Genomic DNA, 26,590 nt, shown 5'->3' with positions numbered 1-26,590 from the left:
TTCCATTAAAAGGTATGAACTTGAACACATGTACTCATTGTTTAGTTGGTAAACAACACAGAGTTGCGTTTCAAAGATCACCTTCACATAAAAGATCACATGTTCTTGATTTAGTTTATACTGATGTTTGCTCTATGATTGACAAGTCTCTTAGAGGTGCATTGTACTTTGTTAGTTTTATTGATAATTACTCCAGGAAAATTTGGGCCACTTGTTTGAAATCTAAAGATCAGGTGTTTGATGTCTTTAAGGATTTCCATGCCAGAGTTGAAAGAGAAACTAGTAGAAAGCTCAAATGTATTTGAGCTGACAATGATGGTGAATACAGGGGTCCTTTTTAGAAGTACTGTAGGGAACATGATATCAAGTTGGAGAAGACAGTTTCTAAGACTCCACAGCAGAATGGAGTGGCTTAGAGAATGAACAGAACTATTGTTGAAAGAATTAGATGTATGCTCTCTCATACAAAGTTGCCTAAGTCCTTTTTAGGGTGAGACAATAAAGACTGTAGTGCCATGATTAACCTTTTTCCATCAGTTCCTCTTGAATTTCATGTTTCAGATAAAGTTTGGAAAGGAAATGATGTCTTTTATACATATTTAAGAGTGTTTGTATGCAAAGTATTTATATATATTCCTAGAGATGAAAGGTCTAAACTTGATAACAAGACAAAGCAGTGTATTTTCTTGGGCTCTGAAGATGATGAGTTTGGCAATAGGTTGTGCGAAGGAGAAGAAAATTGTGAGAAGTAGAGATGTTATTTTCTTTGAAGATCAAACCATTGAAGACTTTGAATAAAAGGAGAAAACAGAGTCTACCACTTTTATTCCATCTAATTTAAATCCAAGACCTACTCCACAGTTACCTTTGATGCCTGCTAATTATAGGGGAGACTTGCAAAATGATGATAATGGTGGTTCTTTTATTGAGCCATTAGTTGGCGATCCTAAATCAACTAATGGTAATATTGATGTTATTCCCGAACAGGTTATGCAGGAAGTTCTAGATGAGCCATAATTGAGAAGGTCAACTAGACCTCGCCAACCTTTCACCAAATATTCTCCTCATGAGTATGTGTTGGTTACTGATGAGGGAGAGCCAAAATGTTTTGATGAAGCTATGTTACATAAGAAGAAAAGTGAGTGGTTGCAAGCAATACAATAAGAGATGAAATCCTTGCATGAAAACCATACTTTTGAGTTAATGAAGCTTCCTAAAGGTAAGAGAGCACTCAATAACAAATGGGTGTTTAGGTTGAAAATTGATGAACATTACTCACAGCCAAGGTCAAGGCAAGATTGATTGTGAAAGGTTTCGATCAGAAGAAGGGTATTGATTTTGAAGAAATCTTTTCACCAGTGGTCAAGATGTCTTCAATCCGAGTTGTGCTTAGCTTAGCTGCTAGTTTGAATCTTGAAGTTGAACAACTTGATGTGAAAACTGCCTTTCTCCATGGTGATTTAGATAAGGAAATCTACATGGAGCAACCTGAAGGGTTTGAAGCAAAAGGTAAAGAGCAATTAGATTGCAAGTTGAAAAGGAGCCTATATGGGTTAAAACAAGCTCCAAGACAATGGTACAAGAAGTTTGATTCTTTCATGGTGGATCATGATTATGACAGGACCACTTCTGATCATTATGAATTTATAAAAAGGTTTCCAGATGGAAACTTTATTATTCTCCTGTTGTATATGAATGATATACTGATTGTTGGCCATGATGCTAAGAAGATTCAGATGTTGAAGGAAGAGTTGAAGGAAGAGTTGAAGAAGTCTTTTGCAATGAAAGACTTAGGACCAGAAAAATAAATTCTTGGCATAAAGATCACATATGACAGGAAGAAGGAGAAACTTTGGCTATCTCAGGAAAGATATGTTCAAAAGGTACTTAAGAGATTTAACATGAACAACTCCAAACCTATTTGTTCTCTATTTGTAAGCCACTTTAAACTAAGTTCTAAGTAGTGTCCTTCAAGTGATGAAGAAAAAGATGAGATGAAAAGGGTTCCTCATGCATCCACGGTTGGTAGCTTGATGTATGCCATGGTTTGCACAAGGCTAGATATAGCTCATGCAGTTGGTGTGGTTAGTTGGTTCCTCTCCAATCCTGGTAAAGAACACTGGTTAGTAGTGAAATGGATACTCGGGTATCTTAAAGGTACTTCTAGTTTCAACTTATGTTTTGGTAATGAAAAACCTGTGTTGGATGGATACATAGATGCAGATATGACTGGTGATGTTGATTCTAGAAAGTCCATATCAGGATACTTGATGAAGCTTGCAAGGGGAGCAGTCTCATGACAATCAAAATTGCAAAAATATGTTGCATTATCCATTACAAAGGCTGAATATATTGCTTTTATAAAAGAGGGCAAAGAGTTGTTATGGATAAAGAATTTCTTACATGAACTTGGCCTAGCTCAAGAGAACTTTATGTTGCACTATGATAGTCAAAGTGCAATCCATCTTAGTAACATCTTACTTTTCACTCTCGATCAAAACACATCGAGGCTAGATATTAATGGATTCGAGATGTTATGGAGATGAAGTCATTTGTTGTTGAAAAGATCCATACCGATGATAACGTGTTAGACATGATGACCAAACCTCTACCAAGAGAGAAATTTGAGTTTTGCAAAAGGAAAGCAAGCTTGTCAGACCCTTCTAAATTGAAGCTTGCATGTTGATCGCTAGTATGGTGAATTTCTCACATGGTGCGTGAGGAGGAGATTTGTTATGTGTGGTCCCGCACCATGTGATGGTGGGACCACCACATTAATTAAAAAGAGAGGCAACTGTCCGGGTTATTTATTGCTTCGACACTCCTGCACTTGGGAGAAGACATCAATCTTTTAGTCGTATGGTGGGACCACCACATTAATTAAAAAAAGAGGCAACTGTCTCTTTTGCTTCCTCTATTTTTCTCTTCTCTCTTCTATTTTCTGAGATTTCAACAACAACTTCTAGACATGTTACTCTTTATTCTGTTATTGGATCGAAGATTTGTGGTGTAGAGAAAATAGAAGAGAGAAGAGAAAAATAGAGGAAGAAGAGGCAGCTGTACTCTTTGTCTTCATTCTTCAATTCCCAGCTCATTCACCGTTGGATCGGGCTGAGATTTCAATAACAGCTTCTAGACATGTTACTCTTTATTCTGCTATTGGATCGCAGATTTGTGGTGTAGAAACTGGTCGTTTTGACAGAAAATGGGGCTGTTAGTATTGTGAGTTTTTCTCAAATACTTCTTCTTTAATCTTGTTGTATTCCAAGAATAAGTTGTTCTTGATGTTATTTATGTTATAGCCCTTAGTTGAATCTAAGAAAGAACAGTTGTGAACCCATTATTTGTTGATAATGAAAGGTTTTAAGTGGACTACGATTCCGTGGTTTTTTTCGCATCGGGTTTTCCACGTAAAAATCTTGGTGTTGATTTGTGTGATTGTTGCATTATTTTTTTTGATTGTTTGATCCTGATTTTGATTACACAAAGAGGGAAAAAGATTGAGATTTGTGAATTATGAATTGTATTCCGCTGAATTGATCCGGACAAAATTGATGTCCGATTGTTCCTAATTTTCCCAACAGTTTCTCAACATTTTTCAAGCTCTATCTACAGAAATACCATTATCATGGTGTATCCTTAGTTCATGAAGTGGCACTCAGAAATTCATGGAGATTTGTGAATTGTATTCCGCCTGAATTGATCCGAGTAAATTGGTGTCCGATTGTTCCTAATTTTCCCAACGGTTTCTCAACATTTTTCAAGCTCTATCTACAGAAATACCATTATCATGGTGTATCCTTAGTTCATGAAGTGGCACTCAGAAATTCATGACCAGAACGCTTTTAATTTGCTTTAAAACTACAGGCTGTTCACATATTTACGCTGGCTAACTGTTTGTAGTTGCTTGCCCTGCTGCATTTAACGCAGAATTGTTCCCATTGGAAGGGATAAGAGACTGGATTGATGGGTTTTGCATTGACAACGGAGGAAGAGATACTTTGAATGCTGTTTACTCCAATGTAGCCAAAGAGTCGTGCTATACCGAGGGGAAAAGGAATTTCCAAGGGCCTGGTTTGGGAGTTGGTTGCAAAGCAGACCTGTTGCATGACAGATAATCAGAAGGCGTGGATCAAAACATGCACATCAAAATTGAAAATATTAGAACCTACAAGATTACACTGGGATTTATGGATAGAAAATTGGTTGGCATTGTTTGATAGTAAGTGGTGGCTGAAAGAAGATAGCTAAACATATCTAAGAGGACAATAATAATCCTCCCTTCACATGCTTAAGAAAATGACTATTCTACCTAGAAGTCCAAGAAAATGAATAAAGAGAGTTCAGTTTCCACAAGCTCATCGACATTTAACATCTTTGATTTTAATTTTTCTACACCTATAATATCAAAGTTTTTTATATACCTATTATATTTCTATTAAATATTAATATAGATATAAAAAATATTTATATCTCATTAAATGTTTTTAAAATAAAATTACATTCCATACATTTTTATTAAAAAAAAAAAACAAGCAAGACTTATAGTTACTAAATACATTAAGATATTCAAATTAATATTTTATAATTTTCATTATATATATATAATAATAAGCATTTCTTTTCTTTCAATATTATTATTATTATATATATATATATTTTAAAATATATTTATTTAAATATCAAAGAATCCTCACCTTCATTAAAAAAAAAAATTGTATATCCACAACCCACTTACACAATATTAAATATAAACTATTAATTACTTGATTATTTTGATTAAAAAAATAAATAAAATTACTAGTATCCATCGATTAAATAATTACTAACCTCGAGCGAGAGCCTATTCCAAAACTAATTGAATTTTTTTTTAAAATTCATCTGACAGAGTGATGCTTGGTTCCAAATCCCGTGTTAAGAGAGGTTTCAGTTGAGCAAAGCTGGAAACCGAGGGAGGGGCAGCGTTTTGAGCTGTAGCCGGAGTTGCATTAGGGAGTGGCTCCAAATAATGGGCTCTGACTGGCAGGAGCTGGCTTTGAGGGTGCTATATAGGGATGACGAAGAAGGCTATTGAACTCAATCAACTTCGAGTCGACTAACTTTCTCTCTTTCAACCTGCAGAAGAAGGGGTTTGGTAATAACCGCACATTGGATTCAGTTTTGCAGCCATGAAGGGTTGTTTCCTTTGACATGTACTAGAAAGTTGCATATTGTTTTAATCGCATCCCTCTCAGATTTAATTCCATGTGTTTGAAATCAGAATTGCTAGCAGAAAACATTAGCATCTACTGTTAACGAGTATGAGAAGGCAGCAGCAGCGGGGAACAAGCAGTCTTCTGTATTTTGCTTCAATTGATTGCAATCATCACATGATGCAGCTCGCAATTCTTTCGTAGCTAACATCACCGATAATGTCACAGAGGCCACTGCATGCAGACAAAAGCAAAAGCTGAACCCAATGCATCCTCGAAGTAGCAAGACAGCAACAAAGCTAAATTCAATACATCCTCAAAACTTGGTAGGCTGAGAGGGTTGATTACCAGATTGTTGATGCGATCAAGTGGCCCGCAGCGTGGTTGTGTCTAATTAATTCACCTCACATTTATTTAGATATTGGAGTTGTTTTGAAAAGGATTTTTTTATTTAAAGATATATTACAATATTATTTTTTATATTTTTTTAATATTCAATGTAACATATTACACAAAATGCTAAAAAAAAATCTTTCATCAAACATAAATATTTATAAATACAGATAAAAATGCAAGTCAAACAAGAGGCACATCACAGAACACATAAATAGAATTGGGTTGGGCTAGGCAAGCCCACTTATGTTAAACAACAGCCCCCGTCGTCGTCAACAAAGGGACTATATATATCTATATGTTGAGTACTAGCCCTAGGAGGGATTGGTGGAGGCTAGGATAGTAATTAGCAAACAAAACAGAGGGGGGACTGAGAAGGAGAAGATAAAGATGAATGGAGTCGCACCCGCACCCGCAGCAGCGGCAGAAGAAGAAGAAGCAGTGATAAGGATATTCGTGGGAGGATTGGGGGAGAGCGTGAGCAGCGAAGACCTGCACAACATATTTTCATCAAATAAGAGTTTGGGCTTAGGGATTCAATCAGTGGAGATCATCAGAAGCAAAGGCCGATCCTTTGCTTACATCGACTTCTTCTCTTCTTCTAACAACTCCCTCTCCAAGCTCTTCAACACTGTATTTTTTCAATCCGTTTCTGTTTCATGTGTTTCTTTTTCCTCATCTTAATCATTGATTGATAACGCTGCTACCGCCTGCTTGCTTCCTTTATGTTACTATCCTGACTATCTTGTACCGACGCTAATTCTTCCTGCCTGTGCCTGTTTCTGTGACTGTTCAGTATAATGGTTGTGCTTGGAAGGGTGGGAAGCTTAGGCTTGAGAAGGCCAAAGAGCATTATCTTGCTCGCTTGAGATGTGAATGGGCTCAAGATCAAGATGAAGATCAACATCCTCTCCTTCCCACTCCTAATCTTGATCATGCTCAAGATGATCCCACCAGCAAGAAACTGCCCATTTCTTCAAAGCCCAGCAATAAAGAGCTTCTTTCAGAAAATAAGCAACTTCGCCTCTTCTTCCCTGGATTAGGAAAGGTAGAGTACTAGTATTGTTATTGCTTATCGTTATTGTTATCAATCTTGGATATGTCTCCATCTGTAAAAATATTTGCTTATACATGTAAATGGCTGTCTGTGCTGCAGATAAAGTCAATACCTTTTAGAGGAACTGGCAAACACAGATACAGTTTCAGACGTGTTGAAGTTCCTCCAGTTCCCAAGCATTTCTGTGATTGTGAAGAACACTCGGAGCCTCCTCCTGCAGCTGCAGCTAAATGCAGACACATTCCTATCATGGAAGAACAGGGTGCTGGGATGGACAAGGAAGAACTGACTTTGATGAATTCTGTGATGAATAAGCTCTTTCAGATGGAAAATGTTTCAGACAATGCATGCTGTGAGATTGAATTGGATAAGAAAGTAGATGATTCCATAAAAACCACTGATAAACCACCACTTGAAGAGAATGAAGGGGACATCGATGAAGATGATTATAACCTCATAATTAACATGGTTAGTGTACCACAGGAAACCATATTAACTCATCAGGTACGGTTTAATACTCTGTCCATCAAAAGTCATTGATTTTGATGGCATCTGCTGTTGTGGATATTTCTCTTTCAAGTTTGATTTTTAACTCCATTTGCTACCTCAAATTTGCAGAAACGAAGATTCAATGTTAGGCAAACTTCGACAGATGAACCGACTCAAAAGGTGCTCCATAAGCAGAAAAGAAAAACTACACCTTTTAATAAGAAGAGGAAAATAGTTCTCAATGAAGAAAGTAATACAAGTGAAGGAATGCCTGCTATGCCGGGAGGTAATGTGAGTTTGCTGGAACAGCAATCCAAATCTGACAATGCATCAGAAACACTGCCGGGACATGCATCTAGCAAGGAAGAGCAACCCAAATGTAATAATGTCGCCGGCTCTAGGGACAGTGAGAACAATAAATCCAGGAAGCAAGAAAATCAAAATGAACATTTCAGCAGGATCAAAGAAGTGGGAGGGCACAGGGAGGCCCTGTCTGCCAAACTGGATTCTGCTTCAAATAAGCCAGGCAGAGGTTATGCATGGCTCAATAAATCCTCATGGACACAATTGGTTAGTGGGAATAACAGCAATGCATTCAGTATTACTCAAATCTTGCCGGGTGTTACTTTTGCAAAGGTAGAGCCATCAAAACCTGATGGGTTGGAAGTTCCCAGTTCTATGAAAAGCATGCATGGTGATATATTTAAGAAGAGCAATATTGATCCTACCGTAGATGGCATACTGGCTTTTGGGGTCAGAAAGGAGGGTAATGTTCAAAATAGAGTGGCAATGAGCCCGCAGACTGGTGTAGGCAATGCAGAGGCTCCTGCTCCAGTAGTGGAGAAGAAAACCAATTCAGAGACGAAGCCAGCATATACCAGAGATGTTTCCTTTGGAGAAACTTGTTCATTCATGAGGACTGCTGATTCAGTGAAAGAATGGGCGCGAACCAAAGCAGCTCTAAGCGGATCCCGCAAGAGAAAAAACAATGAGAAGTAGGTTCAGAGAGCATCTTACCAAGTACAACTTCCCTTATCTTTTGGCCAGCAATCCCCGGCTGCCTCTGATTACAGCCCATCGTTGGTTTATTGGAGACGAGGCCTTTCTTTTTCCCTTAACTGTGTTTTTAATTCTTATTTGGCCATGCTCATAATTCCTGTTAAATTGGTTTACAATAGACAAAACCTCTGAAAACTGAAGAAAAGTGGAAGTGCTGCAATGTGCAATTTTATCTCTATCAGATAATACTTCGTGGTAAAATTGATGCGATCGATTGATGGTTGCTTTATTACTTTCATGCGATCGAAATGTGTAGCAGTTGTGATGACACAAAACAAGTCATTTTATGGACTTTACTGCTCTTTTACCATGGCATCGATAGCTTCTCTTTTCTTATATTTTTGCCTCTCTTTCGTGTGGCAGGTTAACTACCGCCTATAACCCGCATGGAAACGATTCTTTTTTGGATGTTCAGGACTAAAATCTTGAAGGAGATGTAAAATTAAAAGGTAACCTGATGGTTATTATTCCGTTGTTGCTTTTTAAACTGAGAGAGTTGTACCTACTGCTTGTCCATCGTGAATTGAATTAGATGTGCTCAACACGGAATTGAAGCGTCAAACCAACAGTTGAGCTAGAAACATTGAACTTTTGCTGCATAAATTTGGCAGATTTTCTCTCCTTGAAATCTCAGCTAACACTCCTCAGCTTCTTTGAAGATGCAAACCTAAACATTTTTAGTTCTCATATTGCGATGGAATTTGCGCACGATGGTATTATTCTTATAATTGCAAGTGGCGCGCATTACACACAAGAACTTGAGTGCGGCAATCATACAGAAGGCTTTTCAGTCATCAAATGCTCAGAATCATGGCTTCCAATGAACTTTCATTTTCTGCAATTGTCAACTAGTTTAGAGTAGGATCGGATGTTCCTTTTGTCCTCGATCCCGTTTAGGACATTTTGCCTTCTCAGATACCACAGCGTCAGAGGCTTTGTGATTTGATGGTTGGAATAAGAAGCAATCACTATTCACTGCAGCTTGCCCTGGTGAGGAAACATCAGCAGATGGAGAGTGAGGCAGCAGTTTGGGTTCTGAGACAGGGACAGCAAATGATGATGGCTCATGGATCGAAATCGCTTTCTGTTCCATTAACTCCCTCAAGAACTTTTCATTCTGCTCAATGCGTATCTGAAGCTCTTTCTGTGCCTGCGCAATAGCCATAAAACAAAAGAATGAAAAGATAAATAGACTACAAGCTTACTCAACAGGTGCTACAGACTGATGTTGAAATTCTCAAAACTTTGCGATGCAAACTCAGTGTCCAAGTTCAGGATTCTGCTTTCTTATTCTTAATTACTTGTTCATATGTTTTTTTATCACCCTGCTTAGCCCTTTTGTCCCTGCTACATGAAGCACCCTATTTCGCCTATGAATTAGATTTAAACCATTTTAAATTATCATTCAACAGTTATCCAAATTCCAAAAACCCTTTGTATTTTGAATTATTTCCCCATAATTCTAATGTGCATTCTTTTAATCCTGACCTACTTCTGTCGGTCAATATTATATCATCTATAAATGCCATGAAGTTATCATGATATCATCGATACAACAAAAGGAGATAAACAAACAAGCCATCAAGCCGACTAGAGTATCGAGAATGCATCAAGGCACCTTAAGCTGCTCATGCAGCAGCTTTTGAATTTCAATTTGTGTGCGCAAAGCCTCTGTTACTTGCACGTCTCTGCAAGAGAATGATTCATTGGAGATTTTGCTTGAACCAATAAACAAAAAGGGAAAAAGAAGATACCGATCAATGATCATTCACCTATTGGACTCAATGACAAGTGCATCATTGTCACTGTTCGATGAAGCTGCTTTATTCTCTACCACGGCGGAAGTGCTTTTGTCTAGACACCAAGTAGCAAAACAAGAGGAAAGTAAGGATTAGCAGTCACAAGCTTTAAAAGAAAGAGAGGAAAAGAATTGGTAGAATCGATTGGAAGTTGGAAGCATTGCAGAGCTATTTGGTGAATATAAAATCTTCTCTCATTGCTATTAGTACACCACAAATTTGCAGTTGCTTGTGATAGGTTTTGGAATCATGTGACTACTTGTCTTTCAAAGAGAAGAGAAAAGTTAGTATGACAAAAGGATGACTTATTTGAAGACAACATATTCCATTGTACAAGAGCAAGATTTTCAAAAATAAAATCACCAACCAACAACTATACAATGACATGAGAGAATCATAAACCAAATTTATGTTTGAAGCAGGATACATGGTTCTAATTATCTGCCCGAAAGAGACAATGTCCCTAATACAAGAAGCATGGACTTGTTTCTATGAGAAGGTCATACCATGATTTGTCTCCGGAAATTTTTTAGCAAGGCGGTATTTCTGCAAATCACAAGGCACATGAAAACAATTGAACAGATTTTTAGTAGAATTTGTTTGTTATGATAAAGAAAAGTCTAGACAAGAAAAATTACCTGCAAATGGCTCTTGACATGATAGATACTTAAGCCCTTAACATTCATAATACCCAATATACTTTTTGGAGTTGCAACTACAGTTATTAACAGTGGAGAATGTGAGTTATAGAAGGAAACTACCACCAAAATTTTCTTGGTCAATCAAAGACAAGAGACTCACCATCAGGACCTCCGAGGGATTTAACTGCATCTACAAAAAGGTCATGAAGCTCAGTCGTCCATCTTATTCTTTGCTTTTGTGGAGTTGCAGCTTCAGGAAGTCGGTTAACGCTGTCATCCATTTGTGCAGCTGATGAACGATGGTTTGCATAATGATTCAACTCAGTGATAGGGATCGATGAAACTCGCTGTGCTTCCTGCATGCGTTTTCAACTTGGATGATCATTAACACAAGATCAATTTCAATATCCAATTCGTTTTGCATCATGATCAACCTCCTTGCCTTGTTAAGTACAACTATCGGCACCTGATAAAACTGAGTAGAAGTCTTGAACAATTTACGTTATAAAAATTCAGTTACTCACATTGAGGGTGGAATTTTGGGAGACGTCATCGACGGGAATTTCAAGCTCCTTGGATAAATATTGAAGTACAAGCTTCTCAGTGGATGTCAAACTCTCCTTAGTGCAGTGCGAACCTGTAAAGCTCCCACCAGAGCACTCGTCCAGGACACCCATCAAATTTTCTTTTTCAGGCTCAGTGATTAGATCTTGTCCTCCAAGAAATAAAGAGTCTGAAGGGGGAGTGATATAATCGAGAGGTTGAGGACGTTGAAGGAAAGGTGAGGTGGGAAGCTGGAGATCACTCTCAGCAATTGTCAAAGGTGATGGTTGTAAACTGGCGGAGAACATGGTGCCTTTGCGAGGTTGACCAATGGAGCCATAAGAAACAGCACCATTCAAGATAGGGCTCGCGTTTAATTTCCGTGTTAGGAACAAGGATGGCTGTGGGACGGAATTGGGTGGTTTTGGTTGTACGCAATCAGGCAGGACAGCAGAATATTGGAGATTTTTATTTAAAGAATATAAGCCTACTGACTCAGACGAAGGATGGGTTTGCAACATCGCCCCTTTCCTTCTATTAAAGGGCTGGACAGTACTATAGAATTTCATGATCCTCAAACGAGAGGTCTACTCTTCAGCCTTCACTTTGTCACCTTCTCTCCGGTTAGCAGATAGTGAAGGATATCTAGAAACACAAGGCAATTAGGGCAAGCTACGTTATAGCAATAAAACCATCTCAACAAGTACTAAACCTCCAGAATATAATATTTTTCAGAATTTGCAGCGGTACAAGATACAAACATCATCTTATATAGAAGAAGAAAAAATATAGAATGAAACACTTGAAAACTGAAAAGAAGCAGAGAAAGTGAAAAATAAACCATGGATTATTTGGACAGCACAAGTTACTTTCAAACTGTGCAAGGAAGAGGCCATGAGAAAGAAGAAAATCACCTTGAGATGACCCCAATTGCCATGCGTTAAGAAAGAGGAAGAGGGTGGTGTATTTGGTGTGATGGCTTCTGTCTTCCTGCATGTATTCTACAAAAACAAGAAGAGCCCACCAATGAAGCTCCCCTGCTTCCTTCTCCTCTCTTCATGTAAATAAGTTAATGATGTTAAAACAAAAACGATGAAGTTTAGGATTCTTTGGGGGTAAAAAAGAACTCCCGTGTCGGGATGCTTTTGGTAGCTTGTGTTCCTCTGCACTACATTGTTAAATCATTAGAATCCTTTTGGCATGTAGTTACCACAAATTAGTCCAGTCAATCGATACTAATCAATACTTTAATCAAATAATCCATCGTAGGAGAAGTTTACGAGAACTTCCAAGTAAACAAAGATGTTACGATGTTGCTCTATTGGATTAGCCTCGTTTAGATCCCTCTCCTCCCCAATCTTGTCATTATATCATTGATCTTAATTGGATTCCATGTTCTGTTTATGTAGAAAGATGCAATTCATTTTCATTACAACAGGATCATAAAATAAAAAAAATGTTTTTGAAATCTAAACAGTACTGTAGCATGAATGTTAAAGAATATCAATTGCCGGGTAACACCTTCGGGATACCAATTGGGATCCGGTCTTCTCCTTCAGACATTCCCAAATCAAACACAATAACGCCGGCTAATCCAATCCTCGTCGGATCAAATTTTTACTGGTCGTTTGGTTCTCAGATAGAAGAGTAACGACACCATCATGTTTCATTCAAATCACTAAATATGCCACCTTCTGACAATGGAAGGAAATTTACTTTACATGAGTCGCATTACCAGTAGACCAGACAAGAAAATGCAAGCTATGTCATTACCATGTAAAACAAATTTCATCCTCTAAGTAGAGGATAAGGTCAACATAGACAGCCGTCGTAGATAAATCTGCAAGATGCATTTGACATGAGAGAAGTATCCAATAAAGTCCATCTCAAGTTCAGAGTATGCCCAGGAAACTGTTGTCTCCTTTAACAATCCTTTGTTCCGTTACATATGCTGGGGAAAAAAAAAGATCGTTGCTAAGTATTAACGTTGCCGTCTCACTTCGAGGAAACATGTCTTTCCTGGCCCCCATTTCTACCTATCTTTGAGCTCCTGCTCAAATTGGAGCAATTTTTCACGGACAGGCTGTAAAAACAGTTTCAAATCCTGACTGATCTGTAGCATATCTTGCCGTGAGAGATCCTTCTCGTCGCTAAGCTGTACTTGCATCTAGAATAGCAAGACCAAGAGTTTAAAATTAATCATTGTAAAAAAAAAAAAAGAACTGAAATTAATCATTAGGCAGTCTATTTAAAGATAAGAGCAGACTGACAGGCTAGCACAAAAATCCATACAGATGAAAACACAGAGAAATGGTTTGATCAACCACAATTGCCACAGATTAGTAAGTTTATGGGCTATTTGACCTTTTGACAGCCATTTATCACTGTCCATACAAGCAACCAATAGCTGTAGGAATCACTCTATTTCCACATTACTAAATAAAAGACAGATATTTTCTCATCTTTTAGAGAATCTGTTATTTTGATGAGAAGATGATGGAGCAAGCAGCAGGGAGATGCACATCTTTTTTCAGAGGTCATCCTAAATTTCCCAACATTTTCCTGTCAATTCCATCTAGATTTCATTTTATACTCAACACATTTGAGTGGAAATATAGGACCTACCTGCAGGTCATCCAGCTCACCAAATGAAAACTCCGGAAAATCCAAGTGGCCCTTGACCATCCTTTTCTCCTCTTTGACAATCCATTCCCCTAATCCCATTGACATACCAATTCTTTTACGATAGGGTAAATAGATGGAGGAGGGAAAGCAGGCAGTTTAAGTGACACCAGGTTACCTTTAATTTTCAGTGTCAATTCATAGGTATATCCAACACGTTTCTTGTTCCTCACAATTACCAAGAATGCCTGCTCACACAAGTAATAACCATCAGTAGAGAAATAAATTTCCCTCGCATATCAAATACACTTCATAATGAGAAAACAATAATATCATCTGTAAAACAAAACGGTGTGTTTGTGGAGTTCAAAGTATTCAGAAATGAAATATTTGTGCAAGACCTCTTGCTAAATAATAACGAGAAATCAAAGTAAAATAGCAAGAAAAAGCACTAGAAATAATGTGAATCAGAACAAGAGCTTGAATTTAATAGGGCAATTTACATGTGAGTGCATCAGATGATAAGACAGGTAACCAATTATCTCACTTTTTTTTTTTTTCCTGATGTTCAGTCCAATTTCGATCTGCACTAGAGAGTTCTGGTTTGCTTTTTCCTAATATTTGGCATGTATAGGACAATTCAAAGACAAAACACAGAGATTCACAAGAATCAATCAACTTCAAAAACTATGAGGTTAAATAGAAAGCATATTGCAAGATACACAAGTCATGTCATTTCACATGTTTCCCCAGATAAAAACAAAGGAGGAATCATATAGTCAAGAGTAAAATGGAGTAGCTCAACGTGTCAACTTTTCTGTTACATGCTCATATGAAGTCTGGAATTGTTAAAAAGAAGGAAATATGGATATCTCAACTCCTCTAACACTTTTAGTTTTTTTAATACCTAGAGAGGGCCTGTCTAAAGTAGGAATTCCTTATGACCACTAGTAACTTCTATAAAAAAGGCAAATCTCATAGAACTGACTCACTAAGGAAGCAGCAGCTGAATCAATCAATTATCTATTGCTACACTAAGTGGGTGGGCTAGAAGTTGTTGCTATTTATCGTGTAGAGTATCAAAGGCAGGTTTGATTGAGGTGAAAATTTGGATGCCAGACGAAGGCGTCACTTCTGCTTAAGCAGAAACGATAAACAGCCCTTTGGATCACTAACTACGTTTTTAAGAACATTTCTGGAAAAGCATTCATGGGAAAACAAACTTCTCTTGCCCATTTCAAAGATAATGGAGTCTCAATTCAAAAAAGCAATACACAGTAGCAGCAGACAAGATAACCCTTTTATTAATGAAGGGAAATTTCAAGACTTCTATCGGTTGTAAATTCTGTATATGTTACATACTAAAGGTTTTGGTTTTTTGACCTTTCAACATGCATGATGCAACATGGTGTTGGTCTAGTCTAAACACTCCATCTTTACAAATTAAAGTTAAAAAAGAAGAAGAACAAGAACAAGAACAAGAAAGAACTTGCATCACCAGAACATTTCGACACTTGCTATTTGTGCTTTGCCACCAGAGAACTCCAAGGAGCCCACCGACACGAGCAGTTCCTTCAATAAAGGAAAAATCAGAGGCGCGGAAAAAATAATGCGGGATAAAAAGAGAGTAAATGACAGACCTTGATCCGGTGGGTGGCCCAATTATTAAGATTTTTCTCCTCCCATGTTCCAGCCTGCAATTTATTAATTTTTATTTTGTTTCGGATAAATGAAGAGAGGGAGAAGGAAAAAGGATAGGTGTGGGTACCGTATTCCAGACAGAACCGAGGCAGTTCGGTTGAGAAAGAAGGTGTTGAGGGGAGAGCTTCTTAGGAAGAGGAAGAGGAGCTGCGTCAGCTGTTGCTTCCCTCACCCAATGCCTATATGACCCTCCTCCTCCATTCTCTCTCCCTCCCCCCTCTCTCTCTATAAATAATCAATCAAATACTATATAGTAATTTACCTGACAGACCGAAATAAATAAAGAAAGAAAGAGATCAAATTGATACTTAAAAATAAAAATAAAAATATTAGAGAGGTAGAAGGATCAATAACAACCAATTGTTTAAGAAACAATCAATCAAAATCAGATATAAATGGCGGAGGAGCAAAAGGAGAGGCTGCTAATGCTGCTGCTGGCTACCCCTAGTAGGAGAAGAAAAGGTCTCTGGTCGTCGTCTTGAACTCTTTTTGACATTATTATTATTATATTTAAAAAATGATTAATTAATTGATAGCAATGATACATTAATCAACTCGATAGAAAGTGGTAGCACACCGGGGAATCTCGGCCAGAGATACCCCCCACCTCCCCATCTCATCGTTGAAGATTGCTTAAGCTCGTTTATGTGAGAAAATAAACAAGATGGTAAAGCTGGTAGAAGCTCAAAGTGTTATGAATTAGCTAGGGCGATTAACTAATAATCCTCGTAGTCCTCCAACAATCTCCCGTTGTGAAGAAGGATTATCCTATCCTAATGGTATTCCTATTAAAATTAAAAATTAAAAAAAATATACAAATCATTACTCACCGTAATAATATAATTACCGTGTATTTCTCCTTCTCCTTCTTCTTACTTTTTTATTTTATTTTATTTATTTTTTATACAATTTACTCCTTTTTTTCCCTTTCTCATTTAATTTCTAAATTAAATTTAATTCTTATTATTTTGATTATTATTTATTTTATTTTTAATTAAATTTTATTTTTAATTTTATTCATTAATATTTTATTTTAAATTATTTTTATATCAATTTTAGTTCTTATATTTTTTATTGTTATTTTTTTTATTTCATATTATTTTTTTTAATTTCATTCCTTAACATTTTATAAATTTAGAATTTTATTTCATTATTTTTTAAAGTTTACATTCTATGAACTCATATCTATTTTTATGTTTTTTTTTAATTATATTTTTTAAAATTTTATCTTTAATATTTGATTTATGAGAGATTGATCTTTATGATTGTTTCCTCTTTTTAATTTTATAGAGTTATTATGATTATGATTGTATATTAATCTGTGCTAACTTATATATTTTTTATTTTTTTAATTAGCACTTTTCAATATGGTGATATCTAGTAATTTAATTTTATAACTTTATTTAGTTTACTTTATATAAATTTCATAGTTTTTCCTTACATTGTCTAATTTTCTTGCCAATTTAATTATTATCATTGCATTCATTTTTATTATTGAAATTAGTAAAACTTATTAAATACAGCCAAAAATTAACGAGCCGAACCTTATTATTATTATTAAAAAAAAAAAAAACACTTGAATCATGGTATTATAATCTGGTCAGCCAGCCAATGACAAATCGCGAGCCCTGGCTAGTATTTCTCAAAGAAAAGAAAAGGGAGGATAGTATGGAGGAGTCGAAATGTAGTAATGTTGATACGGATGCCATTGTAGTTGTCGGAGAGCATAGCATAGCATAGCTGCTACATGATAGTCGAAGCCCAGAACGGAGGAGAGTCAAGAGAAGACAGAGACGAGGTAGGGATGCCACAATCCACATACAAGTGCATCTCTCCCTTTCCTTTCGAGGTGCATCGTACGGGCACTTCTTGTTGTCTGCCTACCTGACAGGAAGTGACACGACTACACTTCCTTCCATATACAGTATGTATGTATGTATGTATATAGGCATGTATGTATTAATCCAATGTCGTCCCACGTTGACGTCGCATCCACATCCAAATGAATCCACATCACATGCACTGCACCATCAACAAGACAAGCCACCAAGAACCCTTTCTCTGCTGTCTTAAGTTTGACCACACGTTTCATGTTTTCAGTTCACACCTCGTTGAATCAGCTGTCTCATGTTTATAAGGTCATCTTTCTTTCTCTCTAATGACTCGCGTCGAAGTCAAGACAATAATCAAACAGCGCTCTCTTTCCCCCCCTCACTTTCCTTACTCCGCGCCCATCATCATCATCATCATCATCATCCCCGCTCTCTTACCATACAATTAAGAAGCTTTTTAACGTACTTCCTCCTGTATACTTATATTTCTTCATAAATTAATTCATTGCAAGAGATCAGGCTATCTTGCACATTTCCTAAAGCTATGCCCGTTAATTACCAGCCAGTTGTAGATGATGAGACCTCCATCCCCACCAGCAGCAGCAGCAGGGTATAATATATGTATATTTGTAATTAATTTAAGGTCATGAAATCTTCAATATTGTGATTAATTAATTAATTCTTAATATTTGCCTTATTTCTTGTATACACGCACGCACAGATGGATGATGAGGACCAGCTGGTGTACACTCTGGATGATGCCCTCGCTTCTGCGGGCTTTGGAAAATTCCAGTTTCTGGTGCTTGCTTATGCCGGTCTTGGTTGGTTTGCTGAAGCCATGGAAATTATGATCCTTTCCTTTGTGGGTCCTGCTGTCAAGTCCCAGTGGAATCTCTCCTCTACCCAGGAGAGTTTGCTCTCTACGGTTGTTTTTGCTGGCATGCTTGTTGGAGCTTATTCTTGGGGCCTTTTTTCTGATTACTGTGGAAGAAGGCAAGTCCATCTACATATTTTATTTCATATGCCTATTGCCCCGTTGATAATGAATCTGTCTCTCCATTTGTAAACTTGTATCCGTATAGCTTTGCAAATTAATCGATGAAAACTTCATAAATTAATTGCAGAAAACTAGCCATTTTTCTACTTCTGGCAATAAAATTTATGATGCCTTTACTTCTGTCGCTCATGGGCATATTACGTTATTAAAGATGCTTTCTTTTAGTGAGAATCTAATCTAGATTCCATTCATCATTAATATTGAGTTCACCACTTTTCAAATAGAAAGATCTTCAATTTCCATTGCTCAGTTTTGAATAGCTTCTGTGACAATTCAAGGGTTCATTGTGAAGCACAAATCATATTCCTTTATGTCAACCCTGGTGTGTGTGTGTGTGTGTATCTTGATCTTATCTAGTTTTTCTAATTCCATTTTCTGTTTCCAGAAAGGGTTTCCTAGGAATAACTATTATAACCAGTGCAGCTGGATTTTTGAGTACTTTCTCCCCGAATTATGTATCATTGTTGATTCTCCGTTGTTTGGTTGGGGTTGGCCTGGGTGGTGGACCTGTATTTTCCTCCTGGTTTCTAGAGTTTGTTCCGGCTTCACATAGAGGCACCTGGATGGTTGTCTTCTCAACTTTCTGGACATTCGGAACCATTTTTGAGGCTGCACTTGCATGGGTACTGTGTTCTATTTTCTCACTACTACAACTACTATCCAAGCTGTTGTTGCTTCTTCATTTTATTTCTTTGAAGTTTTATTTGACTATCTGAACAAGGTGATTGATACGAATATGGCATTTGCTTTCCCACTCTGATTGTGAAAAAGGTGTTGCTCTTTAATTTTGTTGAATGTTGAAGTCAGTTCCAGTCGTAAGAGAAGAAAGATAATCTGCTTTGTATTCTCCTTCTTTCTTTCTTTTTTGTTTGAACTTCCGTTGCAGGGGTTGTGCGCTTTTTCTCTCTTATTCTTTTGCCTTCTCCATTCTGGTTTTTTGACAGATTTTTCCGTATATGATAAAAGTTTTTGAGGGTTAGGTTGTCAAAAAGTGATTTAAGGTAGAGACTCAAAACTTGATGAATGGGTTTTCAACTGTTGGAACTTTAGGTTTATTCATCCAAGACTTCTAAATTCGACCACTCAAGGAATTGGAGACTCCTGATATGCTTTAGTTTCAATTTACTTTTATCTTATTCCTTTTAAACATTCTCTCTTTTCTTAACGTCTGAAATTCTTTAGTGTCCCTGCAGGGGACTCTTGTCTGCTATTTAGATTCTCCCTTTTTGAACCAGAAAAGTTGCAGAAAAACACATAACCTTACTCTTCATCTTCCATGGTGGTATATGATAGCTGCCTTTTTTCTTCCATACTAATTCATTGATCTGTTAGTATGCACCTCTTGAAGTTATATGTAGTTATTATCCTTGTGCTTTCTCTCCAATGTTTTTCAAATGACATCTTTTTACTGAAAGAAAAAAAAACTGTTCTTATTGAGTATTTTTCTTAAGGTAACTGTATTTCTGTACTTATTGCAGATTGTCTTGCCTAGATTGAATTGGAGGTGGCTACTTGCATTCTCCTCTTTACCATCTATTGCCCAGCTTTTCTTTTATTGGATAGTGCCAGAGTCTCCAAGGTACCTGTCCATGAAAGGAAGAATAACGGAGGCACATAATATTCTGGAGAAGATAGCTCAGCTGAACCAATCGAAACTTCCTCCTGGAATGCTTGTTTCTGATAGTACAATTGGACTGGATGAAGAATCTGCCCCGTCAAAATATGCACCTCTGCTCTCCTCAACTAGAAAACTGGTTTCAGATTTTAAATCAGGCTTCTCATCATTTGTTATGCTTTTCTCATCAAAGTTAATTCGAACAACACTTCTTTTGTGGTTGTTATTCTTTGGAAATGCATTCTCATATTATGGTATCATATTGCTGACTTCAGAGCTAAGTAGTGCGGAAGGAAAATGTGCATCAACTGTCTTGCGGTCAGAAAATCTCCAGGATGACAGCCTCTACATAAATGTATTTATTACTAGTTTGGCAGGTATTGCATGCCTAGTAAACTTTCTCTGCACTTAATGTTGAGATTTGAAAATTGTTCTACAACATGAAGTAATTAGTTCTTACCTTTAAATTTTTATTTAGTATTATCATTTCAAGGAATAATGATCAGGTAAATCTTTTCATAAAAATTTATGTTGTAGAGCTTCCTGGGATTCTTTTATCAGCCATTATTGTGGATAGATTTGGCCGCAAGCTTTCAATGGCATTCATGTTTGTCTTAGCTTGTATTTTCCTCCTACCCCTGGTTTTCCATCAGCATGCGACTTTGACAACAGCATTGTTATTTGGAGCTCGCATGTGTGCCATAGGAACCTTCACAGTTGCTGCAATATATGCCCCAGAGGTAAGTCCTGGAATACTCAATTTTTTTTTGAAGACCTTTTATTAAAAGCAGTGGTTGACTGCTTGAAGATGTACTTCTGTTTTTTTTTTTTTAATTTTTTGTAATGAATCATTGCTTAAATATTCCCCACCTTCATCTTTTTTCTGATCAGGATCAATAATCTTTTCTGTTGAAACCAACTTGAGGGAGGTAGTTTTTAGATGGGAAACATGATAATGCATTTGTTAGAAAATGCAAGTTTCTGGAATCCCTTTCTCATCGCCCTTGTTCTCTCTGTTCTAGTTGCTTATTTTTCTTGCTAATAAAACCATAGATTGATCAATCGGCAATTGGAAAATATAGGAATATGGTTAAGAATGTAATCCACTCTCTTCTCTGCTAAGATTGGCTAGCAGAAATATACATCCTTGTCTCTTTTCATGCTGATCTTGAATGTTTCCTCTATTTTATTTATATACTGGAATGATTCTGGAGTCTTTTGGGAGTGAATAACTCTCATCATAGTCAGTCAGCATACAAAATGAATTGCTACTGCTCTTAAAAAGATTTTGTTTTGAATTCTACGAAATTGATCCGTTTCTTGTCCATCATCAAGTTGCCGCATCCTTTGAATTGATCCTTCATTATTCTATCTTGAATCCATTAATAGGAATAATATGTCATTGCATTTGGAAGGTGATTTTGTTGTAACCCTGTCTTCATTAGAATTAGCCAATAACATGGTCATGACCCATGGAAATTGATTGCTTTTCCATTGTGCTTAATGCCTTTCCAATTTGCTTCAAGCACCTTTAAGTTGACCTTTGAACTGGTTTTAAATAATTTATTTGTGGTAATTTCCTTTTTCTCTAGGTGTATCCAACGGCTATTAGGGCAACTGGGGCAGGAGTTGCAAATGCTGTAGGGAGGATTGGTGGCATGGTATGCCCTCTTGTGGCAGTTGGACTAGTGGCGGGTTGCCATCTTAAGGAAGCTATCATTTTGTTCGAGGTTGTGATTGTTATTTCAGTAGTCTGTGTCCTGCTCTTCCCATTTGAGACCAGTGGGCGGGAATTGAGTGACAGTTTAGCTGCATCTGATCCAAACAAGTAGTTGTTGGGTATCAAATTTATACCCATTCAAGCATAGTGAAAACTAGATGTATTTTCTTGTATTTGCTATTTGATTGTTTAGAACAGGAAGTCCATGTATCAGATCACGGTTCTGCCAAATTGGCTATGTCTAGGAAGGGAGAACAAATGCTAATCCTTTAACATAGATAAATATGTATATGCCTATTCCCTCGTCGCGCAAGGTTGATTTAAGTATGTATAGCAGAGTACGAGGCGACATGTATCATTTACTTCCTTGCCTTGCCAGTTCAAATTCAGGAGTTGAATTCTTTTTAATTTCTCCTCTCATTGAACATCTATGGAACGAGAACAAGAAGCTCTGAAATGACAAGTCTCTATCTATAAAACATCAAAATATATTGACTTAAATCACTGTAACCCGTCGTGATTAGCTTTGTCTATCAATGAATCTCGCACAGTAATATCATGCTTTTCAATTTTTAACGGTGTTGTTGCATAATTTTTCGAGTGAGGAACGGGTTGATGAAAGTCTCATGTAAGTTGAAAACGAAGAAATTTGGATGTAAAGGCCATCTCAGAAGTGGACAAAAAAAGTTGTCTTCACTTGTATTTCCAGGAGTGCTAAACAGCACTATCCTGCTTTTCCCGATATAGAGTGCTCGAAGTTACTAGCATCAGATCATACTGAGTTGGCTAGCTCGCTAATGGTGCTTACCCTGGGACACGGCTAGCTTGACTTCCGGGACCCAAGACAGCACCCTTCCAACTTTGGAGCTCAACGATGCTTGTGATTTATTATGTGGTTATTAGGGGAAGCTATGGGTTGTTATTGCGGAGCAGCTGATCAATGCCTGTTATTACCTTGTCCGCAAGATTAACATGCAGTGCAAAATCAGCCAGTCCACTTCATCTTTTATTTCTTCCTTGTGGGTGTCAGCACGTGAATCAGTAACTGGCCGCACCAGCCTTTCTCATATTCTGAAGTTGACTACACACTTAACTTTCAATATCTCTAGGCTTTCTACGTGATCCACAGCTTTCAGACTCACACGCCTGCCTGCATCAAAATCTCTTGTAAATATCCCAGATTCCAGCTCCTAGCGGGTGAAGAAGAATCTATTAGCTCATAGGTGGTACGCTACCATTAATTGTCAATTAATCACCTTGTTGACTTACTTTTAAGATCAAGGAGTCTGGCCCATCGATGCTCTTAATTAATTTGCAGGTCTAAATTTTAATATGCCTGCTGCCTACGTGGGCATCATATGAAGTGTGTTAAATTTAACGCCGAGTAGACCAGTCGTGGAATTAACCACTGGGAGAGTGTCAGAAATTCAGAATAGTCACACTAATACAAGAGAGGATGCAGTAAAGAGAGCAAAAACAATTGGTTAACAGCCTGCAAAAACAACATGAACCAAGCATTTTCAGTGTCTGGTCATTTTTATATATGTTTTTCAAAAGAGAAATTCTAGTTTCTCTTTATCTTTTTGGGTTATTCCAACCGAAATTGCTTCAGTGCAGGCTTAACGTTCTTTCCTGCCAAAAGTGGTTTATCTGCGGGCTTAAGAAAAGGTATTTGTTCATAGTTATATTTGCAAAATGTTCATAACATATATATGTATCATATGCTCTAAACATACCTTGTTCACAGTTGTTTTTCTTCCCTTTTCATGTTCTTTTTTTCGATTATCGAGATCGGCACTGGTTGTGTGGTACCGTAGCTAATGCAGAAGGATTGAATAGTCGGATATGGATATGTTGATTTGTATTACGTACAAAGCTCATCATCTACATTTTTGAATCAGATGTACAGGTCAAAGCTCAAGAAGAAGAGGCCTGGCTGTGTCAAATAATATATATGAAAAAACTGGACGTAACTTTTGATTAGATCATTGAGGAAATTCTACAAGTTCAATAATGGATTAGCTCGTTGTGACTAGTTCGTGGTATGGAAAGCTTTTAAATTAAGCTCAGAATATGCTTTTTTTGTCAGTCTTATTATTTTCTTATTTAATTTCCTATTAAGGTTCCTCTTCCATTTTGATTTGGTCCGTTGCAGATCTATTTAAGCTACCGTAATCTTTTCTCTTAATTCAGATGAGAAATGAAGTACGGGTAGGGTTCGTGTTTTTAACCATTTTCGTGAATTCGATACTCTTGTCTTCTTTGATTCTTAACCTACTTGGGTTTGATTGTGTCAGCAGGCAAATCAAAAACTTGTCGACACCAGGAAATTATAGAAACTGCACGTTGTTACTCATCTTCTAGTTCTACTTCTTCTCGGATACTCAATTTCCTCCATCCCACAAGATCAATCACTCGACACCAAAGCTTTCGCATTTTCATACAGGGAATTTGAGAGGAGCGAAACGGGTTTTTCTTGTATAGACATACCAAAAAATGCTATTTGTTTTTGTGATTTAAAAAATATTAATTTATTTTATTTTTTTCGTTTAAAATTATTATTATTATTTTTATATATTTTCAGATTTGATATTAAAAATAATTTTTTTTACAAAAATATAATTTTAATATTTTTTCAAATAATTTTTTTTAAGAAATAACTCCCATCATTCCAGCAAACACTCTTAACGTGGGATCGATGAACCGTTACTGATCTGTTTATGGGTACGGGGAGCAACTAGCTGATGATGAGATCCACTTGTCTGCTCTTGCCTATACTCTTACTTTGGCCACACCAACCATGCCTTCGCTTTCTCATTTTCCATGTTTAACTATGTATTTCGATCACTTCTATATTACCACCCTCGTGTGTGTGTGTGTGTATGTTCTTGTATCCTCTTCTTTTCAACTGAAAGAGTCATCCTGTCCTCTCCAGGTACTGGACAATTGTAATGGTAACAACCGTATATATGTTAGCGCAAAGAAGACTCTCATTTCCTAGTTTCAGGTTAGTTCATATTTTCTTGATTATATGTTCTAATGCGCAGCTCAGCTCCATTTATGCATCTTCCAAGAAAGTGTCACAGCAGCATTAGTGTTTGGTGTTGTTTGATTCGTGTCCATGTGTACCCAAGCAATTATTATTAACAAGTAAAGCTTCATAAACTTATATCCAGTTGGCCGCTTCTGTAAGGTATTCAGTCTTTTGCTTTTTTCAATGATTGATACTTCACTATTGATCCTCTTTCTTGAGTTGAAACTACAAGTAATTTGGTTTGTGACGTAAAAGCAGTGATATATAACATGGATCTCTACTGCTATGTGCCAGTGTATATTATGGCAAGAATATCAACAATATATGGTAATCAAATTGTAACAGAATATCTTGTATTTATTGTAGACTACAAATTAAGGATTAAAAACAGTAAATTAGAGATTATTAAATGTATTTTAGAGGATTGAATTCTTCTGGGAGAAAGAAAGGAAACGAAGAACAATTTTACATTGAAATCTGATATTTGTAAAATAGTATCAGAGCCAATTATTTTGATCTAGATCTTTGTTCTTCTCTTCAATCTACATACTGAATTCATGATCAGTATTTGGTGATTTTTTTTAGGGTTCCTAGGATGTTAGAAGAGGCTTTTCTTATTCGATTCAATGGCAAAAACTATGCTAGTTGAGAATTTCAGTTTCATATGTTTGTTAAAGGGAAAGAATTATGGGGGCATCTCGATGGATCTTCACTAGCACCAACCAATCCACAGGAGCTAAGTATATGGACTGCCAAGGATGCGAAAATGGTCTCTTGGATATTGGGGTCTGTCGAAACCCATATGATCAACAATCTTCGATCGTTTGGCACAGGGAAGGAGATTTGGGACTACTTCAGACGCATCTATTCCTAGAACAATTCGGCTAAAAAATTTCAAGTTGAAATGAGTATTGCCAATTACAAACAAGGTAATCTCTCAATTGAACAATTCTATGCTGGATTTCTAAACCTATAGAGTGAATATACTGGCATAATTTACTCTAAAATACCAAAAGAGAGTTTAGAAGCACTATACCTTGTTCATGTCGAGAGCCAGAGGGACTAGTTCTTGATGAAGCTCCAGCCAGAATTTGAGGCCGTGAGAGCTAGCTTGATCAACCGAAGTCCAATGCCCACTTTGGATGAATGTTTGGGGGAACTATTGCGGGAAGAACAACAACTCGCCACTCAACATGAGTTGACTTAGGACACTGTCACGGAGATGAATGTGGCTTATATTGCTCAAGGAAGGGGACGACAGAGGGGTGTGAGTGTGCAGTGTTTTAATTGCAAAGAATTAGGGCACATTGCCAGAAATTGCAGCAAGAAATTCTGTAATTATTGTAAGAAAGAGGGACATGTAATCAAGGAATGTCATCTGCAACCATAGAATCAACAAGAGTTTACTGTGCAGTTAAAATTTGGAGCTGCTTCTATGGCTGTCACAGCTGTGTCCTCACCGTCGACACCACAATCTTTATCATCGCTGAGCTCTTCGTCAGGCACTCTCACTCCCGAAATGGTGCAGCAAATGATAATATCTGCTTTCTTTGCACTCGGGATTTCTGGTAAGAAAAATAAACTTAGCTTTCCCTTGGATTCAGCACATAATAAACAATGGTTAATGGATTCAGCAGCGTCGAATCACATGACCAACAATGAAAATGAGTTGTGTAATGTGTGAAAATACATGGGTAATCAGCATATACAGGTAGCAAATGGTGATAATTTGCCGATTTTATCGATTGAAAATTTAGGGTCTTATTTCAAGAATATTTTTATGTATCAAAATTATCCACAAGTTTACTCTCTGTTGGTCAAATAGTAGAAAATAAT

The 26,590-nt window shown here is 37.0% G+C and overlaps 4 protein-coding genes and 1 long non-coding RNA gene across 6 annotated transcripts; 3 read left to right on the top strand and 2 right to left on the bottom strand.

The window, feature by feature from the left end:
- The first annotated feature begins 5,888 nt into the window (after positions 1–5,888).
- Positions 5,889–8,497, top strand: ROS3 (RNA-binding (RRM/RBD/RNP motifs) family protein). Its single transcript, XM_011019254.1, has 4 exons — positions 5,889–6,218; positions 6,382–6,633; positions 6,742–7,146; positions 7,261–8,497. The coding sequence occupies exons 1-4, from the start codon at positions 5,976–5,978 to the stop codon at positions 8,128–8,130; spliced, it is 1,770 nt and encodes a 589-aa protein (XP_011017556.1). The 5' UTR covers positions 5,889–5,975; the 3' UTR covers positions 8,131–8,497.
- Positions 8,498–8,619: 122 nt separating this feature from the next.
- Positions 8,620–12,684, bottom strand: LOC105120873 (uncharacterized). Of its 2 annotated transcripts, XM_011019256.1 has the most exons (8): positions 12,088–12,684; positions 11,155–11,818; positions 10,791–10,986; positions 10,628–10,704; positions 10,496–10,535; positions 9,963–10,044; positions 9,809–9,878; positions 8,620–9,340 (listed from the first exon to the last, which is right to left on the bottom strand). In XM_011019256.1, exons 2-8 carry the CDS (start codon positions 11,740–11,742, stop codon positions 9,044–9,046), a joined length of 1,350 nt encoding a protein of 449 aa, XP_011017558.1. In that variant the 5' UTR covers positions 11,743–11,818; positions 12,088–12,684; the 3' UTR covers positions 8,620–9,043. The 2 variants fall into 2 exon arrangements, with proteins under 2 accessions (XP_011017558.1, XP_011017557.1); XM_011019255.1 differs by having other exon boundaries at positions 11,155–12,684.
- A 268-nt stretch (positions 12,685–12,952) lies between these two features.
- LOC105121296 (uncharacterized) lies at positions 12,953–15,731 on the bottom strand (the record flags this gene model as incomplete). The annotated part of the gene is given in 7 exon segments (XM_011019895.1): positions 12,953–13,340; positions 13,799–13,887; positions 13,974–14,043; positions 15,289–15,313; positions 15,315–15,367; positions 15,436–15,489; positions 15,564–15,731. Coding segments are annotated over 7 exon segments (594 nt in total), but the record flags the coding sequence as incomplete, so codon positions are not given.
- Positions 15,732–17,603: 1,872 nt separating this feature from the next.
- Positions 17,604–22,126, top strand: LOC105120871 (organic cation/carnitine transporter 7-like). The gene is made up of 6 exons (XM_011019253.1): positions 17,604–17,938; positions 18,050–18,321; positions 18,771–19,008; positions 19,864–20,377; positions 20,538–20,740; positions 21,593–22,126. Exons 1-6 carry the CDS (start codon positions 17,873–17,875, stop codon positions 21,830–21,832), a joined length of 1,533 nt encoding a protein of 510 aa, XP_011017555.1. The 5' UTR covers positions 17,604–17,872; the 3' UTR covers positions 21,833–22,126.
- Positions 22,127–24,397: 2,271 nt separating this feature from the next.
- Positions 24,398–25,040, top strand: LOC105120870 (uncharacterized). The gene is made up of 3 exons (XR_841433.1): positions 24,398–24,674; positions 24,768–24,913; positions 25,013–25,040. It is a non-coding gene; the product is annotated as an uncharacterized LOC105120870 (long non-coding RNA).
- The last annotated feature ends 1,550 nt before the right edge of the window (positions 25,041–26,590 follow it).

The sequence above is a fragment of the Populus euphratica genome, unplaced genomic scaffold, assembly GCF_000495115.2.
Source record: "Populus euphratica unplaced genomic scaffold, PopEup_1.0 scaffold31.1, whole genome shotgun sequence".
Taxonomy (NCBI): Eukaryota; Viridiplantae; Streptophyta; class Magnoliopsida; order Malpighiales; family Salicaceae; genus Populus; species Populus euphratica.
Note: the sequence above shows the minus strand (reverse complement) of the source record. Positions and strands in the feature narration are given on the sequence as shown.